Source organism: Haemaphysalis longicornis, unplaced genomic scaffold (assembly GCF_048455015.1).
Source record: "Haemaphysalis longicornis isolate Haplotype H1 unplaced genomic scaffold, Haemaphysalis longicornis Haplotype H1 scaffold_2, whole genome shotgun sequence".
Classification (NCBI taxonomy): domain Eukaryota; kingdom Metazoa; phylum Arthropoda; class Arachnida; order Ixodida; family Ixodidae; genus Haemaphysalis; species Haemaphysalis longicornis.
This window is the reverse complement of record NW_027526295.1, coordinates 231,909,241-231,931,429: the sequence shown is the minus strand read 5'-3', so window position 1 is coordinate 231,931,429 and position 22,189 is coordinate 231,909,241. Positions and strand designations below refer to the sequence as shown.

Here is a 22,189-nt window from a genome sequence, read left to right as displayed (position 1 = left end):
CCAAGATAGCCAAGAACGCGGAGATAGCTAAGAACGTGGTTGGCGTCATTAGTAATGTTCATTATGTGGGATGACCAGGTCTTATCCGAAGCTAGAGTGATGCCGAGGTATTTATATGAATTAACTGCTGTAATTTCTGTATCAGACAGGTAGTATTTAGCGGATGAATAAGATTGTCGGTGGTGAAAGTGAACAGAAATGGCACAAGTCATCTTTTTGTTTAGGGACATCAGCCATTTTTCTTCGCTCCATGATTGAATCAAAGAAAGACAAGACTGTAGGATGACAATGTCGTTTGCATTGTGAACAGGACGATAAATGACGCAATCGTCTGCGAATACACGAATTATAGAAGCTAAGTCATTTGGGAGGTCGTTAATATAGATTAGGAATCGTAGAGGACCAAGAACAGTGTCTTGAGGTACGCCGGAGGTTACAGCAGATAGAAAGAAGCGATGGTTATTAGTACAAATGAACTCCTTACGTTTAGTCAAGAAGTCACATGTCCAATTAAAAACCAGAGGGTTAAGATTAAGACGCAAAAGCTTCAGAAATAATCTATTATGGGGTACTTTTTCTAAAGCTTTTTCGAAATCAATGAAAATGGCGTCTACAGGTAAGTTAAATTCGAGGCTAGAACACAGGTCGTTAATCATCTGACACTCAGGCGAGTGGAGTGTCACATGAAAGTCCTTTTTGAAAGCCGTGTTGGTTAGAGTTAAAGAACGTAAAAAAATATGATGTGAGAATAGATGGTGTGTTCCATTAATTTAGAGCATAGAGCGAAAGACATGTACTGAACGTGGGAATAGTTTGTGTGTTCCATTAATTTAGAGCACACACTTGTGATGGAAATGGGGCGATAATTACTCGGTGAAGATGAAAGACCTTTCTTCGGGACAGGAACGATCTTAACAAACTTAGAGTTTTCCGGCACCACTCCGCATGAAGTGGACTGCTGAAATATGCACGAAAGAAGAATGCTTGTCATTGGCTTAGTGTTTTTCAGTATTTTGGAATTGATGCCATCCATTCCCGCAGACGACGTTAGTTTCAATTGGTCAGTTAGTTTTGCAATGCCGTATGAATCGAGTGTAATGTCTGGCATGACTGGATAATCAAGGAATGGGGAGTCTGGAAGCGGGCCGCAAGACTCAGGGGGAAATATGGAGGAGGAGGCAGAATTTAACACTTGAGAGGCAATATGTTTTGGAATAGGATCACCGCGTTCATCAGGCAATGATAATGCTTTTGTGGGGTTGGGGTTAATGGCTCTCCAAAATTGCTTAGGATTATTGCGTATCATATTAGGTAAGGTGGAAGAAAAAAAAGAGCGCTTAGCCCTCGCAGCACGCGATTCAAATTTTTTTAAATGCAGAGCATTTCAGTAACTCACGATGTCACCCGCGTTGACGTCCGTAGTCCGCACCGGACCCCTCCCTACTATATATAAAAAAATACTATCCGGCGCCCGGTTTCGATTCCTCGACCCTGCGGGCGGAACGCAATGTACATGGTGCTCTATCCACTGCGCCACAAAGCCGACACAGAATGGGACGCTACGAACGCGCCTTATATCGTTGACTCATTCAAATTACTGCTGACGAGCGCTCTCTCGTCAGCAGTTGCCACAAGTGCAACAACATTAACGTAACGCAAACTACTTAACGTCGTGCGCCCCCGGAAATGCTCTGCATTTGATCGTGCCCCTCGCGAGGGGGATGTTTCACTGCGTCTTCTCTCGGTCGTGGGACCCGTGGCGCCATCTGGCGGAGGCGCGGCACAACTCGTAGCACTTTCTTTGAAAAAGCGCCTCGAAAGCGCGGCAAATATGAAATAGGGATGACGCGCTTTCGAGGCAATCCGCCGACGCGGCTGTTGCTGTTCCGAGGTACCTATTCCATGCGCTCGCGCTGTTAAGCAGTTGATACTAGCGATATAATTGCGCTTTCCTATTATTAAGCCGCTTGAGATACATGTTAAACCAAGGTTAAGACGCCTGTTCTGTAATTGTAATAGTGGTGATAAACCTAATGACCAAATCATGTATTTTGCACTTGACCAGAGACCAGATAGTTTCTAGGGGGCGTCGGAAGAGTCGTTTAAATACCAGACACAAAATATGGATAGTTCGTTGCTAATGACAGCATAGCTTCCCTTATCGTAGAGTGGGACGATTTTCTTGGAATGTCTTGGGACTGGTTTATAGTTGATTAGAAATCGTAGCGTGAAGTACAGCGTGATCACTTATCTCGGGGAGAGGAATTAGCGATGCAAGATTTCCGGCGTGTGACGTGAAAATGAGGTCAAGAATATTTGAAAAGTGCTCAGTAACTCGCGTTGGGAAGGAAACAAGTTTAGATAAACCAAACGTTAGGGACGTGTTAACAAAGTCGATTTCCACATTGTGTTTAGATATCGTGAGCGTGAGGTTAGATCAGATTCTTCCTGAGAGTTTAAAGCCACCCATTAAAACACCGGTATGTTAGGATAACAGGCATTCAGGAAGTTAGGAGCACTGTGGAAATTGGCGATAAATGAAGCGTCTGCATCACGTGGGCGGTAACAGACTCCAATGATAACCGGAGGATATGAATTGCTGCAGCAGACAAACATTAATTCGGCAGGAAGGGATGACCACTGGAAAGCAATTTAAACGTCTGTGAGCAGCTATAACAATGCCACCACCACGCTTACCATCACAACCTGGCCGAAAAATTGTCAAGCCAGGAAAGCATGGTGCAAATTCTGAATTGCAAATTGAAGAATAGACGTTTCAGTCAAGAGAACAAAGTTGCATTCTGTCGTGCAGATAAGATTAAAAATCGAGTCGCGTTTTGGCAAGAGGCTTCTAATGTTAGTGCGTACAATTGACAAAATTTCAGGGTTTAATTTAGGATTCGATGGGGTGGGAGGTGATAGCTATGGGCGGAGGGAGTGTCGTCAATGGTTAGTTTGTCGTACCGAAGTTTATACGTCTTGCGAGACGTTTTACCAAATTCAATGAGGTGCTTACGTGCCTTGCGGGTGTTGGGGGAAACATCTATAATTGGTGCCCTTTAGTTTTTTGCGTTGGACAGCCTTAGTTCTCGATCCTTGAAATTACAGAACCGGACAATGATGGGTCTATTTTTACTGGGTTAAATACGCCCTATTCGGTGAGCCCGTTCAATGTCTCTGGATTCGATTGGGACTTTAAGATTGGTAAGACAAAGATCGATGACGCGCTTGTCGGACTGTGCCCAAGTCTCGTCAGTGGCATCTTAAAAATCGTAAAAGACAAGGTTGGACCGTCGTTGTCTCTCCTCAGAGCCGTCCATCCTAGCGACAAGTCTAGTGATATCACCGCAGTTTTGCCTACTTGGGGTCTGTAAGCCGTCGACCTTTTCTTTTACCGTCGCTATTACAGAGCATTCGTCTTCTATTTTAGTGTCTTTTAGTAATTTCTTCAAATTTTCCTCGTGTTGCAGCAGCGTAAAACGTATTGATTTCATTTCATTAAGGATGGATGCCTGTGCGGACTGGATTTCTCTTAGGACAGACATAACGGCGTTAGTCGTTTGAGTAGTAATGGACCGAGCTGTAGAGCCAGCGTTTTCCTCGATGTCACCGCATAACAGCAACAGCGCTCGCAGGGCACGAATACAAGTACAAACAATCTCTAAGCAACAGCTGGGGCTCGACAGCACTAGCAAAGCAGCGTATTTGGTGCGCATGAAAAAGAGGGAGCAGGAATTTTTTACCTGCATAAATGACAGGCGTGGCAAGCGAGTGCGGGCCATCACTGCCATGCTGCCGAGCCCACTGAAGAGCGCGCTGCTTTTGGTGATGCTTTTAACAAAGCGGTGTGATGTCCGTTCTGTTCCCGTGCCTCGTGGCCATGAGGGGAAAAGCAGCCCCAGAGACGGAGGCACAGTCTGGAACATTGAAGGGCATTGGCGTGGTGCGGCCGGCAGGGTATCCACGGCAGAGGGCAGACGGTGAATCCTGGCTGATGGGTCCAAAGCGTGCAGCGGGTGCTTAACCGTGGGGGCCGGGCTCCGATGTGCAGCGTCCTGCGGACCACGGGGGAAGGTTTGAAGACCGGCCACGAAGAATATCTGCATACGAAACAGGCGTTGCAAATGAGTGCGGGCCATCACTGCCGTGCTGCCAAGCCCACTCAACCACTAACCGCGGGACAACCACAAGGGGTGCCTTATACACGTAAAATAAACGATATCTGCTTTATAATAGCCACAATAATAGCCAAACCCTTAACACAAGCTCTGACCTCTATAGTGGTGAAGTAACGGTAGCGAAGAACTGCTACTACGCGAGAGCTATTGCGCTGGCGCTCTTCGCACCTCGTGTCATCTCGATGCATGATAATCTCTAGGCAGAGGTTACAATTCCTGCGGGGGGTGTACGCTAGCAGGGCTATTCCTAATAAAATTTGCACTATTCCCTTCCCCTCCCTTCTCCCCACTATCTTCCTCCACCGGCTCAACACCCCTTCAAATTTTATGACTCTGTCCTCCCCTGTTTTTACTTCCATCCACCTGTCATTCCCACCCCCTCTCTACTCCGTCCATTCTCCTCGGCACTATGCTTCGACGGCTTTCCCCTAGGTTTCACAAACACATGGATCTGTGTGAAAGGCTGTAACAGGGTTAAAAATACCGCATATTGGATGACCTTTGTCCAAGATGCGAATAAAGACAAACAAACAATAATGTTCATTCCATTTAAAGGCGAGAATGAAATAAAATTGTCTATCAGTGTTGGCGCAGCGTTCCGTTGCAGTCGCAAACCGTATACTGAAAGTACAAAACCAATAACTGAATGTAAGACCCATATCTAATGCAATTGTGAAACTGTATAGTGCTTGAGCCACATTTCAATGTCACCGATCTAATCGTGCATCGTGGTAAATCTGGAAAAAAAAACAGCGAAATGTTCCTAAAAACCTTTGAGCCCACTCCGACCACTACCGGCGCAGGAAAGCGTGACGGCGCTCAGTGAGAAAGGTAATGCAGTAACCATGTTATTTTTGAAAGGCGTCTGTAAAACGCCACGAAAAATCCTAAGACGGGGCAAGTTTCCTGCCGTCGTTGTCCACGTCGCGCTCTATTTTTCAATCATAATGCACCAACTTGCCCAACAGCTGTGTTTAATCAAGTTTCCTTCGTTCAATCTTGCCCATAGTGTTCTTTGATCGCATTCATAATAGCCTCCGCGTTCACGTTGACGACAGCATATCTGCTTTAAAATGCTCCGATAAAGGTTGTTTACCTGACTTGCGGTAACAAAACCTCCGCACCTTCGCTGAGCCAGAATAAAAATCAATGCGGGCGACAAAGAAACATTCTATGACGTCCCTGAGTACTACGCCCGTTTTCAGTCCGCATCGAGGCCGGCTTCACTCAACCCGTCCTTTTCGATCGGAAAGTAATCAGCCAGAAGCCCGGTTGCCCTCATTGAATTGCTTTGGAAGCCCTCCTGTGGGACGCAATAAGGCGTCAATAGAACAGGAAGATCCAGACCCGGCCGCTGGGGCCGAAAGTCGATTGGTTGTTCGCACAACCAGGATTTTCTGGGTCGGGTTATAACTATGCAGCAAAAAACAACTCGTTGACTCCCCTGAGAAACTCGCTCACAGAATACGACGCTGGAAACTGCAGGAAAGTTTCTGGGCGTCTTCAAGGGCTTTCCGATTTGTCTGAAATTGGTGCGTCCGGACTGGATGGCTGTTCTCTCAGTACCTCGCTTCACACTACAGCCACCATTTACTTTCGGGAGAATTTCAAACTAAACCTTGGAGCTGTTTCGCGGACTCCCGGAATCGCTGTATTGGCGTAGGCCGCAGGGCCACCCACGATGAGGGCAACGCGATGAGGCGGTGTTCAAACTCGCAACAACCAATGATGCGACTACTCATCGCAGGGTAGTGTACTGTTCCGTATGACTGTCATTCAACTTCATTTTTGTTTTCAACAAACCGGCGTTACCATACGTAGAAAAATATAGAACGGCAACGCGAAAAGGACAGGGAGTATTTACTGTAAAAACCATGCTACCCACCTGAACAGCGCCGTATGTTTGATGGTTGCTGTTGAGGCAGCCGCAAAAACTGACGCGAAGAGTTCTTGTTTCTTAATGTTACTACCAGCAGAAATACACAGCTGTAACTTTAACGTCATGACACTCACATTCTAACACGCAAAGTATATATCTTTTCATGGACTTCCGCAGACGTTTAGAACGAAAGTGTTTTATTCCAGCATTCACGAAGATTTCACTTACGTCAAATCCGTCACGGAAGTGACGCCCGTACAACGAAGCAAGCGGCCTGTAAGGGTGCACCCCTGCACAAAGGGTCTTCTTGAGGGGAAGCAACCTTTAGTACTAAAGAGTACGTTATACTTCGGGTTGTTCGTTTTTGTGTTTTATATTTTAATGCGAAAGTGTATTATGCCGAGATATACCAAGATTTCACTGACATCATATCTGTTACGGAAATGACGCTAGTACACCTTTGCCGAAGCGACCCGCCAGCAGGGCGTCTCTCGCCAAGCACACCCACAAGACAGCCGCCGACCCGCACACCATGCTCAGCTGCAGATTTCGCTGCACATTTCACTTTCGTGTTTTACCGATTCCTATGACAGAGGAATCAACCACAGTTTTTATATATACTTATCCCAACCACCATGCTCCGAGCGAAGCCCCAACAGGCTCGAAAGTCAGTCTACCGTCTCGCCATTCATCTTGCTATCCACGAATGTTACTTTTCTTTACAATTTCAGCACGTTTGTACGTCCTCATTAGTCTTACTCTGTTCGCTAAACAGTCGATTATGCGCCGACCGAAGAAATACAGTTCAGGACAGACCCCATGCCAGGGTAACCGGCCATCATTGCGATATCAGAACTAAACATGCGGTTGGTTCCTGATTAATGCGCTACGTCGACCCCCTCTGCAGCCATTATTGGCTAATTGGTTTTCGGTGGATGTCGCGCTACAAGAGCAATCGGTCCGCGAAGGACTCACTTTGGGACTATTTCTCGACGTCATCGATTCGCGAGTGGGAACGTGCCATCAGGTTCGCAAAAATTAGATGCGAAAGTGCGCGCCCGTGACACATAAAAAATTCAATTATTGAAAAACTTTTGGCTGAAATAATTTATATCGACTCTGAACGCTTGGTATAGCCGACGCTATCGCTGCTTTTGTTTGGCTCGAGTTCGTTTTACTAACGAACAACGTCGAGTGAAGTTTTTTCGAGAGCTAAGTTTGCAACGAACTTCTGCGGCGCCGTCGTCTGATGGAAGAATCATGTTTCGTACGGACGAGAAAAGAAATGTGACCGGTAACATTCCCTACGTTGTAGCCGACATACATCGGAAATCATCATCCAGTCTAGGAACATTATTACATTTTTTACTTTCTTTTTTGTGTGTGGGAGTTTGATGCCCTTTGCTTGACGGCTTTTTTTTTTTTCATATGCGTCACCTTCAGTGCTACGCGCATTGTGTAGGAGGGGGTTTAAAAAAACATCAAAAGGCGGACTTTCGAATGTCTCAGTTATGGAATTTCAGCTGTCAGGGAAGAGTAATCCAACCGCAAAGAGAAAAAGTAACTAATACACGTTCCCATGTGTCTCCTCAGTATACAGTGCGATCTCATTCATAAAATTTTATTATGCCGAAACAACAAAAATACTACACAACTATCTCTGGCAATTCGTTACAAGAATAATCTCTGGCAATTCATTTCAAGAACAAGACATTCTTGCGACCTACTAAATTAGCATTATTTTTTTTTGGGGGGGGGGGAGGGATTGTAGACTAGGACCACTAGATCAGGTTCCAGAGTATCGACACTCTTTTCTTTCCTTGTTGGATGCCGCCGACAGCGGCCATTGGTTGAACCGCATCACGTGACATTTGTTTACCCGGAAGACACATGGGCGCCGACATTTTGGTGCCGCTATGTTACCGCGTGTGCGCTTTCTTTGTAAATCGGGATTTTCGAAGAGCTGTGTAGCTGTATGACACGTTGAGAGTGAGTTTTTAAGTTCCAGACAGAAAGAAAGAAAAGAAAGAAAAGAAGAGGGAGATAAAAAAGCTTTAGTATATAAGGGTACTGCAAAAAACGTGCTACGCAGTTTTTGGAAAGAGAGTGTAAAACGGTTTAGCAAAAAATGAAGGCACAACCTCGGCATTTGCTTTCTATGTCTACTATTGCTCTCTATGTGCGGCCGTGTCGACTTTTCATTCCTCAGGATTGCGGGTAGGATAGGGAGTGAAATTTTTACGTAGTTGTGCAAGGCCGGCCATTGTACTATCATTTCTGGTTACTTCACACTTAAAGTTCCGAGATAATTTGAAAAGGTACAGGGAATTAACTTTAAAGATTTTTAGGTCTCGAAATAGCCTACGTGTATGGCGCAGGGGAGACACTTAATTTGTAATGTGGGTTATTCGTTTTTGTATCAAAAAATAGCTTACCTTTTTTGAAGCGTGGTAGTGCTCAACACTAATACACCGTAATTCAGTAAAGATGAAAAGAGACAATTATATAAAATAATATTTGCAGAGATTGTAAAGTGAAAGCAGTGCTGCCTCACGCAGCCGGTCACAGCTGATAATTCACCAGTTAGGTAACTAATGTGTTTATCGCAAGACATCTACTCTGAAAAATAGGCACCTAATGTCTCAAAATGCCAGACTATTTCTATTATTTTTTATTTATATGAATAGGCAGAAGCTTGACAATTCTATGCCGAAGGGGAAACAAAATTGCCTTGGTTTTTTCTATATTGGTTCTAAGATCAATCTTAAGAGCCCAATTTTTAATGAGGAATAAGGTTTTGTTAGCATGCTTGCTTAAGTGAACTCCAAACTTTCCACTGAGGAACAGACCCGTGTCGTCGGAATATATGATATATTTAACAGAGTCATCAATGTTTAATATTTCATTTATATATAGATAGGGGAATAAACGCTACATCGAGCGGTCAGTTTTCGGTTGACCGCCAGGGGGGGGGGGGGGGGACCTCCTTAGTCCAGGAAGCCGTGGGCCTTGTCGGCCTGTCTCGCCCGATCTACTAGATGTTGTTGGTAACCCGGGTCGGAGCTGGTCAACGGACCCTCCCACTGCTCAAACGAAGGATTTGGTTTTGGTGCAAAGAAGGAGGGTGGAGGGGGGGGGGGGTATGGCGGCATTTCTACACCATGTGGTAGAGAGTACATGGCTCTGTGCAGAATTCACAAGTGTGTGTGTGTGTGTGTATAATGTCGGATGCATTGAGCGTAGTAAGGTACCACATCGAAATGTGTTAGTCTGGAGCTGTCTGTAGATGACCGTGTCTTCGCGAGACATCTTGATATGTGGAGGCGGAAAGGTTCTTCGTCCGAGGCGGTAATGTGCCCGGATGTCAGTGTATCTTCAGGGGAATATTTCTTGTGTCGGGCTCATGGAAGGACTGGCTGACATCCCAGAAGGAGGCGTCCGAAGTGAGCTCGGGCTGCGGCCTGAGCCGCCTCAGTCCCTTCCAGGGATGAATGAACCGGTGTCCATATGATGAAAATTTCGGGTAAATCAGGTTGGCTAGATAGAATTTTTGCTGCTGTTGATGAAATGCGTCCAATTCGGAAGATTCGACACGCTGTCTAGTAGTCTATATGATGGTGACATGTTCTTTGCCAGTGGTAGCTGCAAGGGAAATGGATGTTTCTCCGGTGGTGTCGATGTCCTTGGTAGATATAGAAGCAAAAGCTAGCTCCGCACCATGATTATTGATTATACCGATGGTGTGGGCTGCTCGATTGGTGTATAGTGATGCGTCTTCGTACCTAACGTCCGGCCGGTTTCTGTATTCAGTTCGATGAGTTTAAACTTATGCCTGGCGCCGTGCTTTGTTGTGGATCGGATGCATGTTGTGGACCGTATGCGTGCATCGAATGCAAATACGATAGTTGACTGGCGCTTCTGCCGAGTAAATACCTCCCTTCTCTTTCCCGCTCACGTCTCATGCTGTTCCCATCCCGTCTCGTTCCTCCCACGATAACACGCTTGAGGTTTGCCCAGGTCAATTTAAATTTACCACGTCCCAATGCTCCAAGTCGGGTGCCTCGATGCCAGCGCTGCCGTATACGGTGGAGATGCGCGTAAATCAAGGCACCCTATTCCAACGTTTATAGAAACCCGTTGCAACAATCCACGAGTGTTCCAAGCGGAACGTGGAAACTGTCTAGTGGAACGTTTTGTTACTGTTACCGTTTGATTTCTTGAATGCCGTCAGGAGCTGTAGTAGCGCCAGCAACAGCATGCGACGGTTTTCTGCAGTTGATGTATACTATTTGATTTGCTATCGCAAAATCCAAGCATCCACGAATTTTTATTAAAGGAACACTGCAAATATCACTTATGTATTGATTTTCTCCCTTATACTTGCGTAATATCTTATTCTTGTTCAACAATGGTGACAAGTATGAACACTGACAACGGGCTTAGGCGTTTAGATTTGGCTGTTGGTATATAAGACTATTGCGCAGCTTCTGTTTCACTTTGGCCGGGTACCCGCCGCGGTGGCTCAGTGGCTAAGGCGTTGCGCTGCTGAGCACGAGGTCGCGGGTTCGATTCCCGGCCGCGGCGGCCGCTTTTCTGATGGAGGAGGCGAAAAGCAAAAACGCCCGTGTGTACGAGATTTCGGCGCACGTTAAAGATCCCCAGGTGGTCAAAATTAATCCGGAGCCCTCCACTACGGCGCGCCTCATCGCCTACGTTGTGTCGGCGCGTTAAACCCCACAATCAATCAATCACTTTGGCCGGGTGGCTGAATCGAGTCACAGACAGACAGGTAAACAGACATACAGACAGACCAAAATGTCTGCGTTTAAGTAGCCCAAGAAAGAATATCGTCTTTCAAAGCAGGCGTTATATATGTGCACTAACCAGTGTGATATTTTATCGGTTACGTGCTTCGTTGGCTTAATTTAAAAACCGAAAGCACACTCTGACTTACTATTATTTAACTCTGAAAAAAACCTCAATAATTTCTTTTTCGACAATTGGTTCCAATAACATTATGTGTGAGTTGTAGGGTTTCCTGAAGGGTAAGCGACCATCATTGTTAGTAGATATCGGTGCTACTGAACGGAAGTGGTCCTTGAAAGCATTGGCTAAATGTACTCCAGTTAATTCACTGTTGCCTTTGGTAATTTCGTCGATAGGCTCTTGAGAACGCCCTAGTAAAGTATTTAGGACCTTCCATATGTCCCCTGAACGTCCTGTTGTTGAGCTGGAAAGGTTAGTGTAGTATCGCTTTTTGCCAGAACAATGGTCATCAGCAACATGTTTTTTAAATTTATTTGAATATCTTCAGAGCATTAAGGCACCTAGTTTTCATGAATTTATTGTAGAGTTTGTCGCGTTTCTGAATAAGCTTTAGAATTTCGCGAGCCATCAGGGGTTTCATGCTTTTTTTGATGGGGTAAACGTTTTGAGAGGGAAGGAAGCGTAATAAGCGTCCGTAAGCTTCCCCATAAATATATTATAAGCTTTATCAGGGTTGTCTTCGTGAAGAACGTAATCCTAAGTTACGTGGGTCGCACGTTATCGAAAAAGGGATAAATTTTCGTGGTTGATTCGCCTAAGCGTTGACTAATCAGAATTTTGTGCAATTTTCCCGTGTGCTGAATTGAAAGATAAATTGGCTGATTATCACTAATCGCGTAGGCGATAACGCCACTTGTGACGCTACGGATGCCGAACTTTGTTGCGTCTTGTTGCTTCTTTGCGCATCCGTGCTGACTAGTTTGGATTCCAAGACATCACACATGCAGCTAGACCCTGTCAAAGCTGCGACTTCAACGAATGCTATGCGCAGATTTTTTTTTTTTTTTTTTGTCAGTGAGGCGTGTTTTGTCATATAAGTTAATAAAAATAACAAATGTCATCGTACTTTACGGACATAATTATCAGCCCCGATTAAGTTTGAAAACTTCCTACCTTATAATCCAATAGCTTCAAACAAACCCAGTATCGCGTCTGTCCAACAAACTGGTCTCCGCTTAGTCATGTACACTGTCTAAGAAATTGATAAAGGTAGACAACTCCTGGAAAATTTTGTTTAGGAGTTGTCTTCAGGGGCACGGATGCAGTTGGCGCTCCTACTGAGTTGTCACTGTTGAATAACTGGTGCTGGCATCAGGCTCGAAACACGCCAAGATTTTTCGCCTTCTCCAAGTTGAGAATTTTGGTGCTCTATAATTATTCTCTATTGCCTTTGTTTTGTCTTCTCATTATGAATGTCCATTTCATGACTACCTGTGTGTTTCTGGCGGACTTTTTTTCTCAGCAAAAAAAAAAGGAAGAGAGAGAGAAAGAAAATGAGAATAAAGGCCCGGACAGTAGGCCCGGACAGTGGTCCTTCAGAAAAAATGTGAACGAAGTTTCCATAAATTTTCAACTTTCGCTACTATTCCTCCCAACTATATTCAAGTCCTTCGTATTCCTACAGAAATGTCAGAACGCCCCTACACTTTTACGCACTCAACTTTGCGTGAGTGCACAAAAACATCAGAACTACCTACGTTTAGGTACGTGTCCATAAAGTTTTTAACGCTTTCCAGGACAGGGTGCCCGTTGTGTGCTACAGGTTCCAACTGCCTTTTATTGCGCCACAGCAGTTTATGCGCGCACTCTCAAGTTCACGTATTGAGAGAAAGAGAAAACCAGCCTTTCGAAAGCAGGAAAGCCCGTATAAGAAATCAGGTTCCTTGAGACGAGAATGGTAATACTTAGAACGACGACATGTTACCGTTCATTTGTTGTCTATTGCTGTTGTCATTACTTCTTATTGTTGTTGTAGTTTTTGTATTGCCTACTACTTTCTTCTTTTAAGCGTAGTTTACGGGTTGATAGCGGGAGCTCTGGTTTTCTCGTGACAGGTGCTTTGGAACCTTCTTGTTGGCTCAGCATCGTTGCCCTTTTTTCCAGCTATAACGATACAAAGCGCTCTACAGACTACCGGCAACCTTTATTTCGTTCCGTCTTCTCACTTCCTACCAGTTCTCGCCAGGATAGATGATAAAACAAGACAAATGATCCGACACGAAGGGTCAGCTCCGTACGTGACAGGCTTTATCCATCGCCCCCGCTCGAGACCCGTTATTGCCTTCCAGTTCCCGGGCGCTCCATCCCAGCCGCTCATGCCTCGTGGGCAGCCGCTTTTGCCATTCTCAAAGAGGAAGGCGCTGGCGGGAGATAAAAGCGGTACATTGGGAATGCATCGAAACAGCGAGGCGAGCCGTGGAAATTTGTTCGGCAACTATGCGACGCATGTCAGAGCCTGTAACAAACAAAGAAATGCGACACCTTTCGGTGGCGCCACTTACGAGAATGCTGGGCCCTGTTTGAGTAAAGTGGAGCTGAAAGTTCCAGCAAAATCCGCGCACATAACAGTGGCCACTTCCAAAAATAGAATGGGCGCACCAACACTCCCTCGAACAACAGGTCTGCGCACAGAGTGATGAATGCCTCACTGGTCGACAGATAGCGCGCATGCGTTGGCCGCTTTAAAAGATAACAGTAATCAAATGCTAAGCCCGACGGGTACGTGGAACCTGTCAACTGTTGCGCCATTCATCTCTTGCACGTAGGCATATTAATCGACGCCATGTTCGGCACATTTTTTGACCTCCTCTCTGGTCGTTGCAGCTTTTGCCTGCGGCGCAGTTCCCCTAAAAGTTTGCGCCGGACTTTATCAGACAGCATGGATCATTTTCAGGGAACAGGAGCAAAAACGGTCGTTCGTGTCAAATGCGAGCCAGATGTCTCTCAAAAGAAACTTTAATAAAAAATAAGGCAAAGTGTTAGCACAAATTCTGCTGAAAGGTTCTGTCTCACTGTGAAGAGCGAAGTCATTCTGGAAAGCAGCCGCAGCAATTTGTTTGCAAGTTTGACGCTCATAAACGAAAACGCCCACGCGTTCGAGTTTTCGGCGCGTGTTAAAGACCCCCAAGTAGCCAAAATTATTCCTGAGATTACGGCGCACCTCATCGCTTGTGTAGCGGCGGTGCGTTAAACCTCATGAGAAAAAGCTTGGCACTTATAATCATATAATCTAGATGGTTGCCGGTAACAAAATGACACTCGCCAAAAAGGTAAAAGCAGTAGGTAAAAACAAATGACGTTTCGGGGTCCGTACGTGTTTTTATAACTATTGCTTTTATCTTTTTGGCGAGTGTCAGTTTGTTACCGGCAATGTTATTTCCTCGACAGACGAGTTTTCGTCGAACTTTGGGTTGCAATCTAGATTGTGCAAACCCACGTATCTCTTTTATGTTCCTTTTAATTATTGTCCACGCCGGCCGCCAAACGAGCGTTTCAGGAGGGCTCAATCCCGGTCAAATAAGCGGTCTTGCATTGTACAGCATGGTGTGAACCTTCCCAGCAACTTATTGTCATACATTCGACATCAAATGTTACAGATAAAGCACGTTAAGCTTCACTCATTTCACTTCATTCACATAAGTGAAATCAGAACGCGCTCTACTACATCCAATTGGGCCAAAGAGTGCATTTTCCTATCTTGGTAGCTCCCTTCACAGGAAAGGACCAGATTTCTCCAAGCAGTGAGAAAATACATTCAGGCTACCTGAGTTTATGACGTCATAAAACCGCAATTTCGCCCCTACAAAGCCCAGCCACGGGTGATCTTCAGGTTTCCGCGCAACGCAATCGACCAACTGCATAGCCAAGTCGCGTAGCTTCCTAGTTGCCGCTTTTTTGACCCCCGGGGAATAGGTTGCCCGCAGTCGTGTTTTATTGCTTGCGCAATTATTGCCTTCAACCCACCCCGTAGAAGTAACGAGGTCCCGGGATTTTAATACGCAGGAGCTTTGACAATATAAAATAGGCCTGAGAGAAATGTTTCCTATTTTTTCTCTTTTTTTCTAGCTCTGACTTCTAAGCCGTTGGTAAAAACAGCTTTTTTTAAAATACCATTCATGAAAGGGGAATTCTCCACCGGCGAATTGTGTGGTTATAACAAGGGTAATGCGAAACTCCGCCATCTCGAAATTAAGGGGCGAGTCAGTTTAAATTACCAAGGATGTGCGGCCGAGGAATACTTGCTAAAAATAACGAACAACAGCCACCCATATTTATCGTGGCAACCAACAAGGAAGAAAGGAAGGAAAAAGAAAGAAAGAAAGTAAGAAAGAAAGAAAGAAAGAAAGAAAGAAAGAAAGAAAGAAAGAAAGAGAGAAAGAGAGAAAGAAAGCACAAAAGAAAGGAACGAAAGGAAGGAAGGAAGGAAGGAAGGAAGGAAGAAAGAAATGAAGAAAGGAAGAAAGTCATTTGTCATTTTGGACCGCTCAGGGGTGCTACAAAGCAGCTCCGTATTTTTTTTTTTTTCGGATAACTTCTATCGTGGAAGCCATTTCAAACTGCCTAGAAATTGCTCAAACCTGCCCTGACCACGTAAGAAAAGAGACCTTATATCACACAAACCTTACATACGTATATTTGAAGACATCAATATGAAGTTATCATTCAAACCGTGCCTAGAATAACAGACAATTTTCTTGGGGAATTTTTCTTGCTTCATAATTCACCTGGCTAGTCTGTCACCTAGAGACAAGCAATTTGCATCGTAATAATTTATTTTGAAACAGTCGTCCCCTGCACTAACGAAACAGAGATCGCATGAGAAACACTCATGGGACCGGAATTGCGCATACTATGACAAAATTTGCTTATACGCGCGTAAGCTGGTACAAATAGGCTAACAAATTCTCCAAACTAGCAGTAATAATGGCATGGTTAGAACGTGTCAACATTATTTATCGCGAAGAAAACTTAATTATCGGTAATTTTTAAATTACGCCGGTTCTATTAATTTGCTATATCATCCGTATTTATATATTGAGCGAATTTCAGCGTGAAACAAAGGTTTACTACTGCTTCGTAGTGACGACTAAGTCTATGGCGGCGCAAAATCTGGTGTCTGCGGACAAGCAAAAAACTGGCTTGAAGCTGTTTGACTGCTAGCCGGGGTAGTCTAAATTTTCAGCATCTGTTGCGCCGAAGACAAACAAAGGGGAACATGATGGATTGCGCTGACAAGATGAAAAAAACTGTGGGTGATTCCTCTGTAATAGGATTCTGTCAAACACGAAAGTGAAATGTGCAGCGAAATCTGCGGCTGACCATGATTTGCGGGTCGGCGACTGTCTGGTGGCTGTTCTTGGCGAGCGACGTCCTGCTGGCGGGTCGCTTCGGCAAAGGTATACTGGCGTCATTTCTGTGACAGATATGACGTCAGTGAAATTTTGGTGTATCCAGGCATAAAACACTTTCGTGTTAAAATATAAAATCCGAACACGAACAACCCCAAGTATAACGTACTGTTTAATACTAAAGGTCGCTTCCCCGCAAAAAGACCCTGCGTACAGGGGTGCACCCTTTACAGGCCGTTTGCTTCGTTGTACTGGCGTCACTTCCGTAACGGGAATGACGTCAGTGTAAAAATCTTCGTGTGTACGGGAGTAAAACCCTTTCGCGTTAAAAAAATGTTTCAAAGTTTGGAACATGTTTGGCTCGCGGGCTCCGCCCATCCGACGCCCCTTTTCGACCGTTACATTGTATTTTTCCGAGCGGAGGGGAACAGTGAGGAAGCAGAGGCGAAAAACGGCAAATGAAGGCTAGTAGCAATTAGTAATCTTCGTTCCATAGAGCAGGTCAAGGAGTAAATAGGGCCACCGTGTCGTCGACATACAAAGGTATTTCTCTCAATTTTTTTATCTCCTTCAGAAATGAAAAAGTGATAAATCTCAAAAATAAAATACCAACTGGCTGTTCTAATATTCAAAAAACTTGGCAATGTGTCGAGGAAGAAAGACCTACAGCCACATGGGCCAGGCACAAAGTTCCCCGGGAGATTCCAAAATAGAGTCCTGCTGGGTGTCACGGCTGATTACAACACGGTACTACCGGCTACTACGTGGTTTGCGAAAATACGGCCTATTTGAGCCCCGCCGAGTCGGGTGAGGACCCGAAACTTGCGCAAGTAAAGCGCTCCTACAAGTACAGGGCTCGAAACTAATTAGTAGTTAAGCGTGCCACTACGCCTACGCGCGTGATTAACGGCTGTAAAACTTCCAGAGGTAATTACGCATGCGCGGGACATTCCGGTTTTTCAGCCACTTTCGTAAAGCGTGACATATTCCCGGACCTGTCGCCAAATCTGGCCTAAGCGTTTTTTATTTTGTCTCATGCCTCACTCTATCTTCGCTGGCACAGGCTCGACCGAGGGACATTTTTTTAAGCCTGTATCTTTTGGCTTCACGGGCATGATAAACGAGGGGCGGAATTCTGAGTCATGCCCGTTCAAAAGGGTCCGTTTTAGGTAAGGCATGAAGGAAAGAAAGCCTCCTTTCCTCCATGGACCAAGAGCATACCGCCCGGCTGCCCTGCTATTTCGGGCTTCCGTTTCATTTGGTCGTACCGTAGTTTCTCACCTTGAGACGTCTGTTACTGTTCTGCTTCAGCACACTTCCCTTTTGGCACCGTGCCAATCACCGTTTATGTTTCGCGTCCGCTGTTTGTCACTCTTACGCTGTCCCTGTCAGAAATGGTGGATGCGTGCGATGCGTCCCTATGTACTTTTTCTCCTTCTATCACCAGTATCAAGCCTTCGCAATTTCTCAGATTAGCCCCTCTGGGTTTAAATAAAGTTAAATCTCTCTCTCTCTCTCTCTCTATCTCTATCTCTCTCTCTCTCTCTCTCTCTCTCTCTCTCTCTCTCTCTCTCTCTCTCTCTCTCTCTCTCTCTCTCTCTCTCTCTCTCTCTCTCTCTCTCTCTCTCTTTCTGGTCTACCTGTACCGGGCGGCATCGTTCTTGGTCTAAACGAAGGACAGCGGGAAACTTTGTTTGATGGGGGTTGATTTTTACAATTTAGACTGATGGCCAGAAGTTTGTATCTAAAGTGGCAGTGCGTACATTCTAGTCATTCAAGAAAATCGCCGTGATGAATACTTCATTTTCAAGAGGTGCAACGAGAAACGCAAGTGCACCATGGAAACACAAAATCCCCCAACCTTTGCCCGATCTTTTTTTGTTGCTGTTATTCAGCTGCGACTGAAGGAAACCCAGGCGTCAGGGATCGCCAATAATTATCCCATGTTTTCATTCAAACTGCGGGGAGCCGAACTTTGTGGCGGTGATTAAGGGTGAAGTAGCCTAAACGGGATTTCATTTCAGGGTTGGTTCTTTACGTTTCGGGGGAGGTGGCTTGGTTCTCACTTTTTCACAAGCCAAAAAAGTGTAACTGAGCATGGACATGTGCGCATTTCGGCGTTTCGGCGTAACTTCCTTGGCGTAACTAACGCCATACAGGATGGATACTATTTGGTAAAATCGTGTGTGTGTAATGTGTTTTCCCATTTTTCACGCGCATTCATTGGCAGTGTGTGGCCCCTACCGCGAAATCCCGAAAAATCAGAAATCGAATTACTGCATGGTTGTTGTTGACTACCGTTATTGAGCCTAAAAAAACAAAAGTGGGTGGTATCTTCCTAGTCCGGAAAGCCGTAATCCGTTGCCGCCACCCTAAGCCGGGAAATCAGTCTTATCTGTCCCCCAAGGCTAAGGACTTGCCTCGTTACCCTTATCACGTGTTGTGCGTCACGTGTTGTGCGCCCACTCACACGCAGGTGGCGGAGACGGCCTTCAAGCGGCGCCTATCGCTACGTGCCCCGTCGGGCCTCGGCTCGTTCACCAACGAGCAGCTCTTCTACGTCAGCTCGTGCTTTAAGTGGTGCAACAGCATGGCCGTGCCTCCCCCCGCCGTTAAGGGCAACGACAGCCGGCGCACCAACAGCGCCGTGCACTCGGACATGTACAAGCGCTGCAACTCACCGCTGCTTCTCAACCAGGGCTTCTCGGCCGCCTTCAACTGCACGCCGTACGCCGCTATGAGCCGGCGCCAGAAGTGCGCCTTCCCCTGACGATGTCCGTCGGGAAACCTAATGCGTCCTCCTTATTCCCTGAATATAATACTTCTCATTCGATTTTGCCCCGCTTCCGAGAAACATGTTTGTGCGCGTATATTTCTGGAGTAGATACGTATGTTAGCCTGCGAGGGCAACTAATGACTAGAGAAAGATAAAAAATTGTGGTTAATTCATCTGTCATAGGAATCGGGAAAACGCGAAAGTGAAATGTGCAGCGAACTCTGCAGCTGAGCATCAATGGCGGGTCGGTGGCTGTCTTGTGGTGTGCTTGGCGAGCAACGTCCTGCTGGCGCGTCGCTTCGGCAAAGGTGTACTGGTGTCATTTCCGTGACGGATATGACGACAGTGAAATTTTGGTGTATTCTGGCATAAAACACTTTCGTGTTAAAATATAAAACCCGAAAACGAATAACCCTTAGTACGTACTCTTTGGTTCTAAAGGTTGCTTGCCCGCAAGACGACCCTACGTGCAGGGGTGCACCCTTTACAAACCGCTTGCTTCGTTGTACTGGCGTCCCTTCTGTGACGGATATGACGACACTCAAATGTTTGTGTACCCCGGAATTAAACACTTTCGTGTTAAAAAATGATAAGCTTATGTTTGCAGATAACCCTTGGTTCGATAGTAGGATATATTAGGATACCGTTTACATCATGGGACAGAAAAGCAGAAGAAAGTGCCTGACGACTCATGGAAACCACGGAAACAGCATCTTTCAAAACTGAACGAGGTTGAAGTACAGTTGCGTCATTTCCGATATTAACCGATTACACAATCTTTCGAGTAGGTTTCCCTGTGGGTTGCTACTTTACCGTCGTGCCACACCTTAATTGTTTCATGCTGCTCTGTATGATCAGGCATCGTTTAATTTAAAATGCGGGTAGGAGGGGCCGCAAATACATCAAATTACTTGCTTCCACGTTCGACGCCGCTTCCAACCATGACAAGTTGTGTACAGTCTTTACGTGGTGTAATTAGTCTACAATTGCCAAAATGGTGACATCTGGAAAAAGTGGCTGAGCTAACAGAGGGAATATCTCTGGTTGAGGGAGTGAGAGACAGAACTTTATTGCGTTACAGCCAGTTATCCTAAATGTCGGCCAAGGGCCCTTGGGCTCTAGCAGCGTCTTCAGCCAGCTGAATGGCCCAGACTTAAACCGCTAGGTTAGGAGCTGAGCAGTATGGTCTGCCATTGCTCTACGCTAGCGATTTGTGGCCTTACGTTATCGCCTGTGGACAGGCCCGCAACATGTGTGCTAGGTCTTTCCTGTTCTTACACCGGTGGCACTTGTCAGAATATTGCCCGGGTAGAAGTGACTGTACGCTACCGGGTTGGGGTACGAGTTCATTTGCGAAAGTCGCCAAGTCACGGATTGCTATTTACTGAGGGTAGGATTAACTAGAACATTTTTTTTTTCAGTCACTAGCTTTCGAGAACACGATTCTACTCTGCCTTTACTCTTGAGGACAGCTATGCATTGGTCTTGAGTAAGCGTAGCAGCAGAACAAGAGGAAGCAAACACAAAATATAACGCACAAGTGAATCATCTTTCAAGGGACCAGGACCCACCATTCGTTGTGTCCCATTCTGCTGCGCATTTTATGGTGCGGTGGTTTTCCCACTTTTGGGAGTACGCGCAGTATTTACCGAAGCTCTTGACAATCTCCAATTCTGAATTTCCGCAATAGATACGATTCTGCCTCTACGGGAAGTGCTGTAGTATAACAGGACCCTCGACATCATCATCTGAAGGAGATTCTTGGCCTTTTCTTTGGGTGCCACTGCACATCAAGGTTCATGACACCCAACAGAAGGCGTATTTTGACAAAGTGCTCTCTTCATGCCAGGCCACCTTTCCTGGCGCCCCTAAACATACAAAAAACAGATGCTCTATATCCAACGGTGTTTCGAATAAGAAATGCACACGCAGAAGTTATATACGAAGTTCCGAATGGGGCAAAACTGTGTTGAGTGGACTGAAATTTTTCAACAATTATTTGCCAAAAGGTGCTGCCCTTAGAGTTACGCCAAATCAATTACACTTCTCTGGAATCCGGTGCAGTACCATATTTTTGCGTTATATCGCACACAAGCAAGCCCTCACCCGTCAATGATAACTGTGCGAAATACCCTGCTTAAATCTCGATAAACTATAAGTAATTAGTTTCTGATTAACTTACATTAGCTGGAAAGCTGCGCGTGTGATGTTTTTTGTCATATTGTCTTATGAGCTGTGAACGGGTGAAATGTACCGCCGACCTCCATTAACATCTGTGGTTAGGCCTGTGTAGAATACTTCACTAAACTTTAATGAATGAAAGAACTTTGTTAGAGAATACCTGGTGTAGTTTAATTTAAAATGCGAAGAAAGTTCGATGAGAGGGTTGGACAGCTACAATTTAAAGTTGTCCCTCTCAGGGTCGCTATGGGGATGCGAAATAATAGATCGTTTGAAGACGCTTGAAGAATCACTCACGCGGCCCATGCGGACAGCTCGCGAAAGTCCTTCTCTCATTCCTAATTAAACGCATCCTTAATTAACCGGATGTGTGTCGTTTAAGCCACTAGAACGTTATTATGGGCACCACTCGAGCGGAGAGTGCGGACCAGTAGTGCCTTTCCCTAAATTTTTCTTTTGTTGTGCTTCGCGCCGCTCGCACCAGCGTGCATCCTTCGATTTCTTATTTTCTTGTTTTTGCTTTGCTTTTATCTCGATTTTCTTCCAAGCGGCATCCTAAAAAGTCTAACGTGATCTTTGAATAAAAGGAACGCTGTGATGTTCGTTTACGCACTTATGTCTGCCAGAGCCCAGGGACTTCTGGCCGAGGCCTAGGAACTCCAGTTGGCAACTAAATAAAGTTTTAATCTCTTCTCTCTCGGCCTCAATTATGCTTAAGTTTTGTTCTGCACTGAACAATGTCACATCTTTAAGCCATGCCACCAGATGTGCCAGATGAAAAGGCGCATTTGCCCGCGCATTTCGATGCATTTCTGGGGGAGATTAAGATTCTGGGTAGGAGCAGAGATGCGACAGCACGGGAACTGTTGGAAGTATTTTATATCAAGCAAAAAGGCGATAATTGTATAAGTGATACGTCGGTGGCCCTTTTTCACTCGGAGCAATCTTTTTTTTTTTTTTTTCGGGCGTTTCTATTGGTTGTCCCATTTCCGTACTTGTG

The 22,189-nt window shown here is 45.5% G+C and overlaps 1 protein-coding gene across 1 annotated transcript in view; it reads left to right on the top strand.

The window, feature by feature from the left end:
* Positions 1 to 19,029, top strand: part of LOC144168553 (neprilysin-2-like) — a 147,231-nt gene extending 128,202 nt beyond the window's left edge. The window contains exon 10 of the mRNA XM_077697510.1: positions 18,709 to 19,029. Within this exon, the coding sequence (XP_077553636.1) occupies positions 18,709 to 19,002 (294 nt within the window). The 3' untranslated portion in view covers positions 19,003 to 19,029. The remainder of the gene's footprint in view (positions 1 to 18,708) is intronic.
* The last annotated feature ends 3,160 nt before the right edge of the window (positions 19,030 to 22,189 follow it).